This window comes from Scyliorhinus torazame, chromosome 14 (genome assembly GCF_047496885.1).
Source record: "Scyliorhinus torazame isolate Kashiwa2021f chromosome 14, sScyTor2.1, whole genome shotgun sequence".
Taxonomy (NCBI): Eukaryota; Metazoa; Chordata; class Chondrichthyes; order Carcharhiniformes; family Scyliorhinidae; genus Scyliorhinus; species Scyliorhinus torazame.
The window spans coordinates 128,131,613-128,148,811 of NC_092720.1; the positions used below are offsets into that span (position 1 = coordinate 128,131,613).

Consider the following 17,199-nt stretch of genomic DNA (forward strand, 5'->3'; position numbering starts at 1 on the left):
TGTTGACATTATTTAGGTACGGGAACGTGGCCCGCAGCCCGTACTGGTCAACCATTCGGTCCATCTCTCGCTGGAAGACCGAGACCCCATTGGTGACGCCGAAGGGAACTCTAAGGAAATGATAGAGGCGGCCATCTGCTTCGAATGCAGTGTATTGGCGGTCCTCCGGGCGGATGGGGAGCTGGTGGTAGGCGGACTTGAAGTCGACTGCGGAGAAGACTCGATACTGCGCAATCTGATTGACCATGTCAGATATGCGTGGGAGGGGGTACGCGTCGAGCTGCGTGTACCGGTTGATGGTCTGACTGTAGTCAATGACCATCCTGTGCTTCTCCCCAATCTTCACTACCACCACTTGAGGTCTCCAGGGGCTGTTGCTGGACTCAATGATCCCCTCCTGCAGGAGCCGTTGGACCTCCAACTTGATGAAGGTCCTGTCCTGGGCCGATCGTCAAATTTCGCCATCAGCGACCGGAGAATCCCGCCCGAGGTGTTACCTTGGTGAAGCTGCAACACAGGACAACGTGCATGCGAAACAACATAAACAGCAAGTAACATACAGAGCTAAGCAGTCCTGCCACATCCAGTCATAAATGGTGGTGGACAATTAAACAACTCATTGGAGGAGGCGACGCCACAAATATCCCCATCCTCAGTGATGGACATCAGATCAAAAGGCAAGGCTGAAGAATTTGCAGTAATCTTCAGTCAGATGTGTCAAGTGAATGATTCATCTCGCTCTTCTCCAGAGGTCCCCAGTGTCACAAATGCTAGTCTTCAGCCAATTCGATTCACCCCACATGATATCAAAAAATGGCAGAAGGCACTGGTTACTGCAAAGGCTATGGGGCCTAACAATATTCCAGCAATAGTATTGGCCCCGCTCCCAGCCAAACTGTTCCAGTACAACTACAACACTGCCATCCAGCCGGCAATGTGGAAAATTGCCCAGGTATGTCTTGTACACAAAAAGCAGAGGCAAATCCAGCCCAGTAAATTACCGCCTATCAGTTTACTCTCCAACAACAGCAAAGTGATGGAAGGAGTCAACAACAATGCTATCGAATGGCACTTACTCAGCAACAACCTGCTTACGGACACTCAGTTTGGGTTCCGCCAGGGTCACTCAGCTCCTGACCTCATGACAGCCTTGTTTCAAACATGGACAAAAGAGCTGAATGCCAAAGGTGAGGTGAGAGTGACTGCCCTTAACATCAAGGCAGCATTTGACCGGGTGTGGCATCAAGGAGCCCGAGCTAAACTGGAGTCAAAGGGAATCAGGGGGAAAACTCTCCGCTGGTTGGAGTCTTACCTGGCACAAAGGAAGATGGTTGTTGTGGTTGGAGGTCAATCATCTCAGCTCCAGGACATCATTGCAGGAGTTCCTCAGGTTAGTGTCCTCGGCCCAACCACCTTCAGCTGCTTCATCAATGACCTCCCTTCTATCATTAGGTCAGAAGTGGAGATGTTTGCGAATATGTCTGCACAATATTTAACCCACTCACGACTCCTCAAATAATGAAGCAGTCCATGTCCAAATGCAGCAAGACTTGGGCTGAAAAGTGGCAAGTTACATTCACGCCACACAAGTGGCAGACAATGACCATCTCCAATAAGAGAAAACCTAACCATCTCCCCATACATTTCAATGACATTACCATCACTGAATCCCCCACTATCAACATCCTGGGGGTTACCATTGACCACAAAGTGAATTGGATTAGCCATCTAAATTTGCCATAGTCCCAGATGGCCATAGGCTGCTTTCCCCTTTTGAGGGGGAGAGCTGATTGGTGGTGATTTAACCCAAGGGTCACCACACCTCAGGTGAGGAGCAAAGTTGAGAAGGCGGGACTTTCATGAATAACCTCGGCTGGTAGGGGAATTGAACCCTCAATGTTGGCCTTGCTCTACATCATGAACTAGCCATCCAGCCAACTGAGCTAAACCGGCCCCCATATAAATACTGTGGCTACAAGAGCAGGTCAGAGACTAGGAATCCTGTGGCGAGTAACTCACTTCCTGACTCCCCAACGTCCACCGCCGACAAGGCACACGTCAGGAGCATGATGGAATATTCCCCACTTGCCTGGATGAGTGCAGCTCCATCAACACTCAAAAAGCTCGACGCCATCCAGGACAAGGCAGCCCACTTGATTGTTATCCCTTCCACAAACATTCACTTCCTCCACCGCCGATGCACAGTAGCAGCCGCGTGTGCCACCTACAAGGTGCACTGCAGGAACTCACCAAGGCTCCTTAGGCAGCACATTCCAAACCCATGATTCCCACCACCTAGAAGGACAAGGGCAGCCGATACCTGGGAACCCCACCACCTAGAGGTTCCTCTCCAAGTCACCATCCTGACTTGGAAATAAATCGCCGTTCCTTCACTGTTGCTGGGTCAAAATCCTGGAACTCCCTCCCTAAGAGCACAGTAGGTGCACCTACACCACATGGACTGCAGCTGTTCAAGAAGGCAGCTCACCATCATCTTTTCAAGGGCCATTGCTTCCAGTAGCAAGATGGTGGTGCTGAGGTTTTACTACCAGACCAGCTTCTACCCTCCCTATATGACTGGAAATCCCTCCCTTCATCCTGGGGAGCAGAATGTATAGCTTTCCATCCCACCAATAACTCCCCTTCAATCCTTGATCCCATTGTCATTGTGGTGGATATCCCAGGATGGTATTTTCCCAAACTGACCCAAGTGACCTGATCCTAATGGGGGGCCACCCCAATGCTAGGTGGATGGCACTGCCCCGATGTCTGGTGTTGGCGGGGGCAGAACCTGTGAAAGGGGTGGGAGGATAAGGCGTGGGCAGACGAGTAGCATCAAGGTAGGCATTATTTACACCCTTTCTGGGCATGAATCTGATTACATCACTGGTGGGGATGCAGGGGAAGATCTCAAACTGGGATTGAGCTGCCACCAATCCCAGTTTTGGCTGCTCGTGAGATTCCGTGGCCATTATGGGATTTACGCCCACAATCTATGGGACCGCTAAGTCGCGGCCTCTGTCTTTCCCCATGAATCATTGAAGTGGATGTGCCTGTGCCACATGTGGACATTACCCCTCTCCATCTTGAGGCCTATTTCACAGTGACACATAGAGACCCTCCCCTACCATGAGATCATTGAGTGCCTGCCCCTACACCTCCTGTTATACAAGCTGCAGATGCCTCCCCTGACTGTGACTGTGCCATCTGCAGCCCAGTATTATGCCCGAAAGTGTGTGAGGTGGTGACCAGACCCTGCGCACCATGATGACCAGAACCTAAAATCGACTGACATGTCCTCCCCCTCCCTGGACTCGGTCAAGGGCAGTCTATGGAAGCTTAGAAATCTAAATGGAAGCGTTCCTTTTGTCAGCTCTTCACTCATTATGATCTTGACCCCCCCCCCCCCCACTCCTCCACTCCTGCCATTCTGCACCATTCTGGTACCTTGAGCCCTGGCTCTGAAGAGCCCTGGGATTGTTGTGCTATCGCCTACACAGCCACAGCCTGGCGCGGAGTCGGAGTGGCTGAAAGCACAGAGCGAGTTAAGGTAGGCAAATAGACCACAACATTAGCACAAGGCTAAATAGCTGGCTTTTAAAGCAGACCAAGGCAGGACAGCAGCACGGTTCAATTCCCGTATCAGCCTCCCTGAGCAGGTGCCGGAATGTGGTGACTAGGGGCTTTTCACAGTGACTTCATTTGAAGCCTACTTGTGACAATAAGCGTTTTCATTTCATTTCATTTCAAATCACGGGTTCGCCAGGTGCACATCGGTCCATTTTGTCACTGATGTGGTTTTTTTGATTCAGTGTGTGTGGGGAGTGGGGGGATATTTTACCTCTCCTCCCACCAAAAAGGCAGCACGGTAGTACAGTGGTTAGCACAGTTGCTTCACAGCTCCAGGGTCCAGGGTTCGATTCCCAGCTGGGTCACTGCCTGTGCGGAGTCTACACTTTCTCCCCGTGTCTGTGTGGGTTTCCTCTGGGTACTTCGGTTTCCTCCCACCACCTAAAGATGTGTAGGTTAGGTGGATTGGCCATGCTAAATTGCCCTTAGTGTCCAATAAAAGCTTAGCTGGGCTACTGGGTTACGGGGATAGACTGGAGGTGTGGGCTTTAGTAGGTTGCTCTTTCCAAGAGTCGGTGCAGACTCGATGGGCCGAATGGCCTCCTTCACTGTAAATTCTATGATTCTATGATCACGCCCATGGAGGGCGGGAGCGGGAAACCCTGCCCATTGTGTTAGAGTGAAAGAGCATCAGATGTGTCTCTGTCAAAAGACTGATCCACCTGACTGTTTCCTTGTCGTTCTTGCAGGGATGAGATTTACTGCCAGATCTGTAAGCAGCTCTCCGAGTGTTACAGCAAGAACGTTTACGCCAGAGGGTGGATTCTAATGTCTCTCTGTGTCGGCTGCTTTCCACCTACAGATGGGTTTATGAAGGTTAGTCTGACTGTGTTCCCTTTCCTCGGCCAACCTTTCAATCTCTGCATTTGGTTTTATGTGGAGAATCCCTTGCTTCTTTCTCAGGCCAGTTCAGCAGCTACCCCCATCTTCCACATTGTGCAGGTATCCAGTTTGAGAATTTATTCAAGTTGGTAATTGAAAATGGAGTGGCTAACAGTCTGGCAGTCATTTTCTCCCAGTGCCTCGTTTGCTGCCCGTCCTGTTTGTGAATGGATTGATTGGTCTTTGGTGGTTTTACTTGACCCGAGGTTGAGTGAGTGGGGTTGTTCATGGTGACACTATGTCAGGCTGGCATGTGTACCACATTGTAAAGAAAGGCAGCTAGCTGCTTGTTGGGCTCCATTCCAGCTTGGATGCCAGTCAAAGTTTGAAGCCGCAGGGATTGTGTTTGATCCCAATTGACCCAATCTTCACAATTGCCAAATCTGACAAAACAGGAGCAGCGTGAAGCCAAATTTAAAATGTTGCTGCTTTTAGGTGCCAACCCAAACTGGAAAGGAGGGGTTGGCACTTTCCTGGCAAGCCGCACTTTCCATGTTCATTGTTGGCACAGCCCGATGGTGATTGAAAATACCAGGGCCAGACCCTCCCTTCTCCCTGGTAAGTTGGTATCACCAAAAGTTCGTCTCAACTTGTCCCCCTGTCAATTCTCTCATGGGAATTTCAGATTTACTGAACCCAATGTGGGGTCTGAGGATTGGTTGGCATGTGGGCAACATGCTAACCATTCATTTTAATGTTTAATATGGTATCACGGCCCCTTTAAGGGGATGGGCCTGGCAGACCATGTGACTGGCTCAGGGCCAATCATGTGGGAGCGCGCAAACTCCAGCCAATAGCGAGTTACTGCGGCGTGCAGGGGCCCAGGCAGTGTGGACCCTGGAGCCAGAGAGACATGACCCATTTGCTTCCTTTGCCTTTTGTTAATAAACCCCTTTGTTTCTACTGGAAGCCTCCAGAGTGTTTCTTGAGCCGCCGCATTGGTGACAATGTAAATTGTACGATCACATTCGGCAGTACTTGGTAATTCGAGGGGGGAAGGAAGGAGCAATTGGAAAGGGAAAGATGGATCTACGAGAATTGGGAACATTGAAATGTGAGTGAAGATGCCTATTATTGGTAGACTAGACTCATTTGATCAAGGGCTGAGGATTGGAGCTGGCACATCGAGCAGCTCCGCTATTTCTTCACCGCAAACAAGATCACAGGGGAAGACAAGCAGACGGTGATTCTTCTGACAGTTTGCTGGCCCCAAACTTATAATTTCATTCGAAACTTCATGTCTACGGAGACACCCAACTGAAAGACCTTTGATCAGACAGTTAAGTTCACAGAATCACAGAAAAATACAGTGCAGAAAAGGCCCTTCGGCCCATTGAGTCTGCACCACCACATGAAAGGCACCGGATCGGCGAATCCTAATCCCATTTTCCAGCACTTGGCCCATAGCCTCGAATGACAGACGTTGGTCAAGGAATATTTTGCCCTCGATTATCCTCCAACATTATAAATTCAACTCCGTGTTACGAGACCCTGAAGAGTCCATCTCAGTCTTCATAGCCAGGTTTTGTCAGCTCGCTGAGCACCGTGAGTTCAGAACCGCACATGCTAAGTGATATGCCGTGGGACCGGTTTGTTTGTGAAGTCCATAATCTAAATATCCTAAAGAAGCCTCTGTCCAAAATTACCATAACATTCCAAAGATATGTCAGGAATAAAAGAATGACTAGGGTAAGAGTAGGGCCAGACAAGGACAGTAGTGGGAAGTTGTGCTTTGAGTCCGAGGAGATAGGAGAGGTGCTAAATGAATATTTTTCGACACTTTTCACACAGGAAAAAGACAATGTTGTCGAGGAGAATACTGAGATTCAGGCTACTAGACTAGAAGGGCGTGAGGTTCATAAGGAGGAGGTGTTAACAATTCTGGAAAGTATGAAAATAGATAAGTCCCCTGGGCCGGATGGGATTTATCCTAGGATTCTCTGGGAAGCTAGGGAGGAGATTGCTGAGCCTATGGTTTTGATCTTTAAGTCATCTTTGTCTACAGGAATAGTGCCAGAAGACTGGAGGATAGCAAATGTTGTCCCCTTGTTCAAGAAGGGGGGTAGAGACAACCCCGGTAACTATAGACCAGGGAGCCTTACTTCTGTTGTGGGCAAAAGCTTGGAAAGGTTGAGAGATAGGGTGTATAATCATCTGGAAAGGAATAATTTGGTTAGACATAGTCAACATGGTTTTGTGAAAGGTAGGTCGTGCCTCACAAACCTTATTGAGTTCTTTGAGAAGGTGACCAAACAGGTGGATGAGGGTAAAGCAGTTGATGTGGTGTATATGTATTTCAGTAAAGCGTTTAATAAGGTTCCCCACAGTAGGCTACTGCAGAAAATACGGAAGCATGGGATTCAGGGAGATTTAGCAGTTTGGATCAGAAATTGGCCAGCTGGAAGAAGACAAAGGGTGGTGGTTGATGGGAAATGTTCAGACTGGAGTCCAGTTACTAGTAGTGTACCACAAGGATCTGTTTTGGGGCCACTGCTGTTTGTCATTTTTATAAATGTCCTGGAGGAGGGCGTAGAAGGATGGGTGAGTAAATTTGCAGATGACACTAAAGTCGGTGGAGTTGTGGACAGTGCGGAAGGATGTTACAAGTTACAGAGGGACATAGATAAGCTGCAGCGCTGGGCTGAGAGGTGGCAAATGGAGTTTAATGCAGAAAAGTGTGAGGTGATTCATTTTGGAAGGAATAACAGGAAGACAGAGTACTGGGCTAATGGTAAGATTCTTGGCAGTGTGGATGAGCAGAGAGATCTCGGTGTCCATGTACATAGATCCCTGAAGTTGTCACTCAGGTTGAGAGGGTTGTTAAGAAGGCGTACGGTGTGTTAGCTTTTATTGGTAGAGGGATTGAGTTTCGGAGCCATGAGGTCATGTTGCAGCTGTACAAAACTCTGGTGCGGCCGCATTTGGAGGATTGCGTGCAATTCTGGTCGCCGTATTATAGGAAGGATGTGGAAGCATTGGAAAGGGTGCAGAGGAGATTTACCAGAATGTTGCCTGGTATGTAGGGACGATCTTATGAGGAAAGGCTGAGGGACTTGAGGCTGTTTTCGTTAGAGAGAAGAAGGTTAAGAGTTGACTTAATTGAGGCATACAAGATGATCAGAGGATTGGATAGGGTGGACAGTGAGAGCCTTTTTCCTTGGATGGTGATGTCTAGCACGAGGGGACATAGCAATAAATTGAGGGGAGATAGATATAAGACAGATGTCAGAGGTAGGTTCTTTACTAAGAGAGTAGTAAGGGCGTGGAATGCCCTGTCTGCAACAGTAGTGGACTCGCCAACACAAATGGTCATTGGATAGACATATGGACGATAAGGGAATAGTGTAGATGGGCTTTAGAGTGGTTTCACAGGTCGGCACAACATCGAGGGCCGAAGGGCCTGTACTGCGCTGTAATGTTCTATGTTCTATGTTCTATTGGAAAAAGTGATCGAGATACCTCAAGCCGAAAAGGCCACCACTGAGCTCCAAAGCGTGAGAGAAGCGGAAGTCAATCAAGTATGGGGCAGCATGGCTGTGAGGTGCACGGCAGGAGCAACAAGAACTGCAGAGAACAAGACACTGCCTCTCGACTGGACCGAACTCAAAAGACGGGAAAGGAACAGGACGTTCACCTAGAACAGAGGAGGACTGCTATTGTTGTGGGGGGCCCATCCCCAAGTGACCTGCCATTGTCGAGAGTTTGTGTGCTTCCGATGTAACCGTGAGGGTCATATTCAAGCACCAATGCCCAAAAATCAACAGCAGCAGTCCACAGCACCACTGAACATAGTGGAGAAGAGCTCTGCAGAGGAGCATGCAATATACTGATTGAATGCAGTCCAGTTGAACAACTGAAATCATCTTTAGAGTAAACAGTGGAACATATAGAATATATAACATACAGTGCAGAAGGAGGCCATTCGGCCCATTGAGTCTGCACCGACCCACTTAAGCCCTCACTTCCACCCTTTCCCCGTAACCCAATAAACCCTCCTAACCTTTTTGGACACTAAGGGCAATTTAGCATGGCCAATCCACCTAACCTGCACGTCTTTGGACTGTGGGAGGAAACCGGAGACACCGGAGGAAACCCACGCAGACACGGGGAGAACGTGCAGACCCCACACAGACAGTGACCCAGCGGGGAATCGAACCTGGGACCCTAGCGCTGTGAAGCCACAGTGCTATCCACTTGTGCTACCGTGCTGCCCAAACCTTTCAAAATGGATGTTGACACGGACTTTGCTGGCAGTTGTGGGGGATCAAACCTTCAAGTATATTTGTGACAGAGCCCAACTTTTACATTTGAGCAGCACCACAGCCAAGCTTTCCATTTACAATGGGGAAACCTTCAAAATCCTTGGGACCATCAACACACCAGTGGTTTATTAAGAGCAAGAGGCCCACCTACCCCTGGCTGTCATGGAAGGGCACAGACCCAGCCTCATTGGAAGGGACTGGTTCCAGCTAGTCAAACCCAATTGGCTGGAAATGTGAACCCCAGTCAATAGCGAGCTAGTGCGGGGCACTGGGGACAGAAGCTCAGGCAATTTGGATCCCGGAGCCTATGAGAGAAGACCCATCCTTTTGTTACCAGCATTTGCCTTTTGTTAATAAACCTCTTTGTCACTACTGGAAGCCTTCAGCGTGCTTTTCGAGCCGCCGCAGTTAGTAAACAGTGTGAGATGGACACCTGAATTTCTGACCTGAACTCTGACTGGACAAGGAAGACCCAGGGGTGATGTACAATTTCCTCCAACGTCTTATCTTGTGGTTTGAACCCTTGGACACCGACGGTCAAAAACACCAACAAGTTGCTTTTATAAAAAGGATGCCAGTGTACTGGAGAACGCGCAGAGAAGATTTACAAGGATGATAGCAGAAATGCTAGCATGTATTACATTATCGGCAAATGATTGTCAAGGCTGCATCTCTTCTCTCTTGAAAATGAAGGCTCCTGAAAGATTGTTGACAGACTGGAAATGGAAAGAATGTTTCCTCTCCTGGGGAAGAGCATATCCAGAGGCTATCAATATAAAGATAGTTCCCAAAACTCCAATAGGGTATTCAGAAGAAACTATTCATCCAAAGAGTGGTGAGGATGTGGAACTCATTTCTCCAGGGTGGTTCAAGTGGGTAATATGGATGCAATTAAGGGGAAACCAGGCAAGCAGATGAAGGAGAAGAGATTTAGGGCAGGTGGGAGGTAGGTTTTAAGGTGAGTCTTGAAGGAGGAAAGATGCAAAGAGTTTTGGGGAGGGAATGCCAGATCTAAGGTCTTGCCTGGGAGGGCCACCAATATGGAGGGAAACAAATTGAGGATGTGCGAGAGGCCAAGATTGGAGATTGCAGAGATCCCCAGGTGTGAGCTGAGGCATTGAGTTTTGTGGAGGATATATGAGAACATGAGGTTGGGAGCTGTGGGGTGTATGACAACATGAGGTTAGGAATTGTGAGCATCTAAGAACATGAAATTGGCAGATGCGGGTGCATGACAACATGAGGTTGTCAGATGCGGGTGTATGAGAACATGAGGTTGGCAGATGCGGGTGTATGAGAACATGAGGTTGGCAGATGCGAGTGTATGGGAACATGAGGTTGGCAGATGTGAGTGTATGGGGACATGAGGTTGGCAGATGTGAGTGTATGGGAACATGAGGTTGGCAGATGCGGGTGATGAGAACATGTGATTGGCAGATGCGAGTGTATGGGGACATGAGGTTGGCAGATGTGAGTGTATGGGAACATGAGGTTGGCAGATGTGAGTGTATGGGAACATGAGGTTGGCAGATGTGGATGATGAGAACATGTGATTGGCAGATGCGAGTGTATGGGAACATGAGGTTGGCAGATGCGAGTGTATGGGATCATGAGGTTGGCAGATGCGAGTGTATGGGGACATGAGGTTGGCAGATGCGAGTGTATGAGAACATGAGATTGGCAGATGTGAGTGTATGGGGACATGAGGTTGGCAGATGCGAGTGTATGGGGACATGAGGTTGGCAGATGCGGGTGTATGAGAACATGAGGTTGGCAGATGTGAGTGTATGAGAACATGAGATTGGCAGATGCGAGTGTATGGGGACATGAGGTTGGCAGATGTGAGTGTATGGGGACATGAGGTTGGCAGATGCGAGTGTATGAGAACATGAGATTGGCAGATGTGAGTGTATGGGGACATGAGGTTGGCAGATGCGAGTGTATGGGGACATGAGGTTGGCAGATGTGAGTGTATGAGAACATGAGATTGGCAGATGCGAGTGTATGGGAACATGAGGTTGGCAGATGCGAGTGTATGGGAACATGAGGTTGGCAGATGCGAGTGTATGGGAACATGAGGTTGGCAGATGCGAGTGTATGGGAACATGAGGTTGGCAGATGCGAGTGTATGGGAACATGAGGTTGGCAGATGCGAGTGTATGGGAACATGAGGTTGGCAGATGTGAGTGTATGGGGACATGAGGTTGGCAGATGTGAGTGTATGGGGACATGAGGTTGGCAGATGTGAGTGTATGGGGACATGAGGTTGGCAGATGCGAGTGTATGAGAACGTGAGGTTGGCAGATGTGAGTGTATGAGAACATGAGGTTGGCAGATGCGAGTGTATGGGGACATGAGGTTGGCAGATGCGAGTGTATGGGGACATGAGGTTGGCAGATGCGAGTGTATGGGGACATGAGGTTGGCAGATGCGAGTGTATGAGAACATGAGGTTGGCAGATGCGAGTGTATGGGATCATGAGGTTGGCAGATGCGAGTGTATGGGGACATGAGGTTGGCAGATGCGAGTGTATGGGGACATGAGGTTGGCAGATGCGGGTGTATGAGAACATGAGATTGGCAGATGTGAGTGTATGGGGACATGAGGTTGGCAGATGCGAGTGTATGGGGACATGAGGTTGGCAAGTGCGAGTGTATGAGAACATGAGGTTGGCAGATGCGAGTGTATGGGGACATGAGGTTGGCAGATGCGAGTGTATGAGAACATGAGGTTGGCAGATGTGAGTGTATGGGAACATGAGGTTGGCAGATGCGAGTGTATGGGATCATGAGGTTGGCAGATGCGAGTGTATGGGGACATGAGGTTGGCAGATGCGGGTGTATGAGAACATGAGATTGGCAGATGTGAGTGTATGGGGACATGAGGTTGGCAGATGCGAGTGTATGGGGACATGAGGTTGGCAAGTGCGAGTGTATGAGAACATGAGGTTGGCAGATGCGAGTGTATGGGGACATGAGGTTGGCAGATGCGAGTGTATGAGAACATGAGGTTGGCAGATGTGAGTGTATGGGGACATGAGGTTGGCAGATGTGAGTGTATGGGGACATGAGGTTGGCAGATGCGAGTGTATGGGGACATGAGGTTGGCAGATGTGAGTGTATGGGGACATGAGGTTGGCAGATGCGAGTGTATGAGAACATGAGGTTGGCAGATGTGAGTGTATGGGGACATGAGATTGGCAGATGTGAGTGTATGGGGACATGAGGTTGGCAGATGCGAGTGTATGGGGACATGAGGTTGGCAGATGTGAGTGTATGGGGACATGAGATTGGCAGATGTGAGTGTATGGGGACATGAGGTTGGCAGATGTGAGTGTATGGGGACATGAGATTGGCAGATGTGAGTGTATGGGGACATGAGATTGGCAGATGTGAGTGTATGGGGACATGAGGTTGGCAGATGCGAGTGTATGGGGACATGAGGTTGGCAGATGTGAGTGTATGGGAACATGAGGTTGGCAGATGCGAGTGTATGAGAACATGAGGTTGGCAGATGTGAGTGTATGAGAACATGAGGTTGGCAGATGCGAGTGTATGGGATCATGAGGTTGGCAGATGCGAGTGTATGGGAACATGAGGTTGGCAGATGCGAGTGTATGGGATCATGAGGTTGGCAGATGCGAGTGTATGGGAACATGAGGTTGGCAGATGTGAGTGTATGGGGACATGAGGTTGGCAGATGCGGGTGTATGAGAACATGAGGTTGGCAGATGTGAGTGTATGGGGATCATGAGGTTGGCAGATGCGAGTGTATGGGGACATGAGGTTGGCAAGTGCGAGTGTATGAGAACATGAGGTTGGCAGATGCGAGTGTATGGGAACATGAGGTTGGCAGATGCGAGTGTATGGGGACATGAGGTTGGCAGATGCGAGTGTATGGGGACATGAGGTTGGCAGATGCGAGTGTATGGGGACATGAGGTTGGCAGATGCGAGTGTATGAGAACATGAGATTGGCAGATGTGAGTGTATGGGGACATGAGGTTGGCAGATGCGAGTGTATGGGGACATGAGGTTGGCAAGTGCGAGTGTATGAGAACATGAGGTTGGCAGATGTGAGTGTATGAGAACATGAGGTTGGCAGATGCGGGTGTATGGGGACATGAGGTTGGCAAGTGCGAGTGTATGAGAACATGAGGTTGGCAGATGTGAGTGTATGAGAACATGAGGTTGGCAGATGTGAGTGTATGGGGACATGAGATTGGCAGATGTGAGTGTATGGGGACATGAGGTTGGCAGATGCGGGTGTATGAGAACTTGAGGTTGGCAGATGTGAGTGTATGAGAACATGAGATTGGCAGATGCGAGTGTATGGGGACATGAGGTTGGCAGATGCGGGTGTATGAGAACTTGAGGTTGGCAGATGTGAGTGTATGGGGACATGAGGTTGGCAGATGTGAGTGTATGAGAACATGAGGTTGGCAGATGCGAGTGTATGGGGACATGAGATTGGCAGATGTGAGTGTATGAGAACTTGAGGTTGGCAGATGTGAGAGTATGGGGACATGAGGTTGGCAGATGTGAGTGTATGGGGACATGAGATTGGCAGATGCGAGTGTATGAGAACATGAGGTTGGCAGATGCGGGTGTATGGGGACATGAGGTTGGCAGATGTGAGTGTATGAGAACATGAGGTTGGCAGATGTGAGTGTATGGGGACATGAGGTTGGCAGATGCGAGTGTATGAGAACATGAGGTTGGCAGATGTGAGTGTATGGGGACATGAGGTTGGCAGATACGAGTGTATGAGAACATGAGGTTGGCAGATGCGGGTGTATGGGGACATGAGGTTGGCAAGTGCGAGTGTATGAGAACATGAGGTTGGCAGATGTGAGTGTATGGGATCATGAGGTTGGCAGATGTGAGTGTATGGGGACATGAGATTGGCAGATGTGAGTGTATGGGGACATGAGGTTGGCAGATGCGGGTGTATGAGAACTTGAGGTTGGCAGATGTGAGTGTATGGGGACATGAGGTTGGCAGATGTGAGTGTATGGGGACATGAGATTGGCAGATGTGAGTGTATGAGAACTTGAGGTTGGCAGATGTGAGTGTATGGGGACATGAGGTTGGCAGATGTGAGTGTATGGGGACATGAGATTGGCAGATGCGAGTGTATGAGAACATGAGGTTGGCAGATGCGGGTGTATGGGGACATGAGGTTGGCAGATGTGAGTGTATGAGAACATGAGGTTGGCAGATGTGAGTGTATGGGGACATGAGGTTGGCAGATGTGAGTGTATGGGGACATGAGGTTGGCAGATGCGGGTGTATGAGAACATGGGCTTGGCAGATGCGTGTATGAGAACTTGAGGTTGGCAGATGCGGGTGTATGAGAACATGGGCTTGGCAGATGCGGGTGTATGGGAACATGGGATTGGCAGATGCGGGTGTATGAGAACAAGAGGTTGGCAGATGTGGGTGATGAGAACATGAAGTTGGCAGATGCAGGCAATGCACTTTTGACTGAATCCTATTTGACCAGTTACTTAGAAGCAGTTTCTCATTCCTACTGAACAAATACAAGCTGAAGTCTCAAGGTCCATTCACACTGTAACCGCAATGTCTGTGAAATCAGAGAAGGAGGCCATTCAGCATTTTGTGTCTTGAATAGCTAAATAATTAGTTCCACGTTGCTGCTCTTCCTCCTAATTCTCAAATTATTTCCTACAAATATTTATCAAGCTACCAATACAGTAAGTTAGTGTTGAATCAGGCAGTGCATCCCAGATGCAACATTAAATGCTGACCTTGCCAGCTGGGTTGTTGACATCCCAGGAAGACATATTTTAAAAACTTGCCGTGTGTAACAAAAACAAGTTCTTCTGTTTCTCCCTATGGTTCTTGGGCCAGTTGTCTAAAGTCTGGTTCCTCACCCTCCTGCCAGTGGAAACAGTTTCTCCTTACTCGCTGTATCAATCATAATTTTGAACACCTCTATTCTTTCCCCCCCTAACCTGCTCTGCTCTGAGGAGAACAATCTCAGCTTCTCCAGCCGCTCCACGTAACTGAAGTCCCTTGTCTCTGGTAAAGATGCCAACCCTCCTGGAGTCCCCAGGAATTGAAGATCAATCTCCAGGACATTGCTGTGTGCGACCCCTGAGAAAAATCATTGGGACGTTAAAAAGGATAGTGGATTCTCTGGTCGATGCCATCCAATTTCCCCACCGGTAGCGCAGCCCCGCCATTGCACATTCACGGCAGCATGGAGTGGTTACAATGGGAAACCCCATGGATCAAACACAGTTTTTAAAAATAATTTTAAAGTACCCAATTCATTTTTTTCCAATTAAGGGGCAATTTAGCGTGGCCAATCCACCTACCCTGCACATCTTTGGGTTGTGGGGGCGAAACCCACGTGAAACCCACACAAACACGGGGAGAACGTGTAAACTCCACACGGACAGTGACTCAGAGCCGGGATCGAACCTGGGACCTCGGCGCCGTGAGGCAGCAATGCTAACCACTGCACCACCATGGTGCCTCTGAATGAGCCACGGTTGACAACCCTACTCCTTGATACCATTCTGGTGAATCTCCTCTCACCCTCTCCTAAGGCCTAATTGACATCCTTCCTAAAGTCTGGTGTCGGTAATTCAACAAATACTCCAGCTCAGGCCTAACCTGAGATTTGTAAAGATTTACCCCAATTTCCCTGAGTTTTTTCTGCACTGGCACTGCCGTTACAGGGTGAGCACAGCCTTGTACTGGACCTGACACCTGGACACAGTCAATGTTCCTTGGATTTATTTGCCCAGTTTAACGTTGGTGCTAAATGGTCTTGGCTTTGCCCATGGTGTTAAATAGAAGAGAGCTAAAGAGGAACAGAACTCAATCATTATCAATTTAAAGTGGAGAATGTTTTCTATATTTCAGGTGAAGAATGTTGTATTTCATTTGTGTTTATTTTTATCAGTATCTACATAACTTCATTCGCAATGGGCCTTTGGGATATGCTCCGTACTGTGCAGAACGACTGCGTCGCACCTTTGCAAACGGAGCTAGGAGAGAACCACCAAGTTACCTGGAGCTGGAGGTATGCCAGGCAACTTCACCTGAGCGTGGAGCAGAGAGCAAGCAACTGGTTTATCAATGCCACCTGCTCGCCACTTAATTTGTGCTGATGGGGCTAGTTTCCAGAAACAAACTGGATGATGCCTTTTTTTTAAAAACCTAAGGATTTGGCTTCCTTGCACTCAGAGCTTAGGAAATGGAAATGGTGGGAAGAATGAGGTGGGAATTTAGAGGGAAGATTAGCTACTCCCCTTGAGTTTACTGCAGCAAGGGCATGTTAGTATTTGGGATATATTTAAGGGGCCAGGCACTGACAGCCTTGCAAACAGAAGGTACCTGTAGACAAGTTGTCCCGCATGACAGGTTATCATTATTGGTATATGTCACTGTAGTTAAGAAGGGGGTCGCTGCAAGCAGGGATGTCACTGCAGGCGGAGATGTCACTGCGGGCGGGACGGTCACTGCGGGCAGGGCGGCAACTGCGTGCGGGGGCTGTCACTGCAGGCGAGATGTCACTGTGGGCGGGACGGTCACTGCAGGCGGCGATGGCACAGGGCAGGACGGTCACTGCAGGCGAGACGGTCACTGCGGGCAGGGCGGCAACTGCGGGGGGGGAGTCACTGCAAGCGGAGATATCACTGCAGGCGGGACGGTCACTGTGGGCAAGGAGGGTTCACTGTGGCTGGGGGGGGGTCATTGTGGGGGGGGGGGTCACTGCAGATGGGGTGATCGCTGCAGGCAGGGAGAGTTCACTGCAGGTGGGGGGGGGCCACGGCGGGCAGGGAGGGTTCACTGTGGGTGGGATGGCCACTGCGGGCAGAACGGTCACTGCCGGCAAGACGGTCACTGCGGGTGGGGAGGTCACTGTGGTGGGAAGGTCACTGCGGGCAGGACGGTCACTGCCGGCAAGACGGTCACTGCGGGTGGGGAGGTCACTGTGGTGGGATGGTCACTGTGGGCAGGACGGTCACTGCGCTTGGGGAGGTCACTGCGGGCAGGGCGGTCTCTGCACACAGGACGGTCACTGTGGGTGGGGTGGTCATTGAGGTCAGAGGGGGTCACTGTGGCATGGTGGTCACTGCAGGTGGGGGGGGGTCACTGTGGGTGGGGAAGTATCACTGCGGGCGGGGAGGGTACACTTTGGGCAGGGGGTAGGGGGGTCACTGTGCGAAAGGGGGTCATTACGGGTGGGGGTCCCTGAGGTTGGGGGGTCACTGCAGGCAAGGGGGGTCACTGTGGGTAGGGGGTGGTCCCCGAGGGTGGGGGGCCACTGTGGGCAGGGGGGTCTGAGGGTGGGGGGTCACTGTGGGTAAGGGTGGTCCCCGAGGGTGGGGGGCCACTGTGGGCAGGGGGGGTCTGAGGGTGGGGGAGTCACTGCGGGCAAGGGGAGGG

General features: G+C 50.0%; 1 protein-coding gene across 2 annotated transcripts in view; it reads left to right on the forward strand.

The window, feature by feature from the left end:
* Positions 1–17,199, forward strand: part of LOC140390030 (unconventional myosin-VIIa-like) — a 172,919-nt gene that overhangs the window by 42,217 nt on the left and 113,503 nt on the right. For both annotated transcript variants that reach the window (XM_072474873.1, XM_072474874.1), the window contains exons 6-7: positions 4,320–4,446; positions 15,710–15,829. In XM_072474873.1, coding sequence (XP_072330974.1) covers positions 4,320–4,446; positions 15,710–15,829 — 247 coding nt within the window. The remainder of the gene's footprint in view (positions 1–4,319; positions 4,447–15,709; positions 15,830–17,199) is intronic.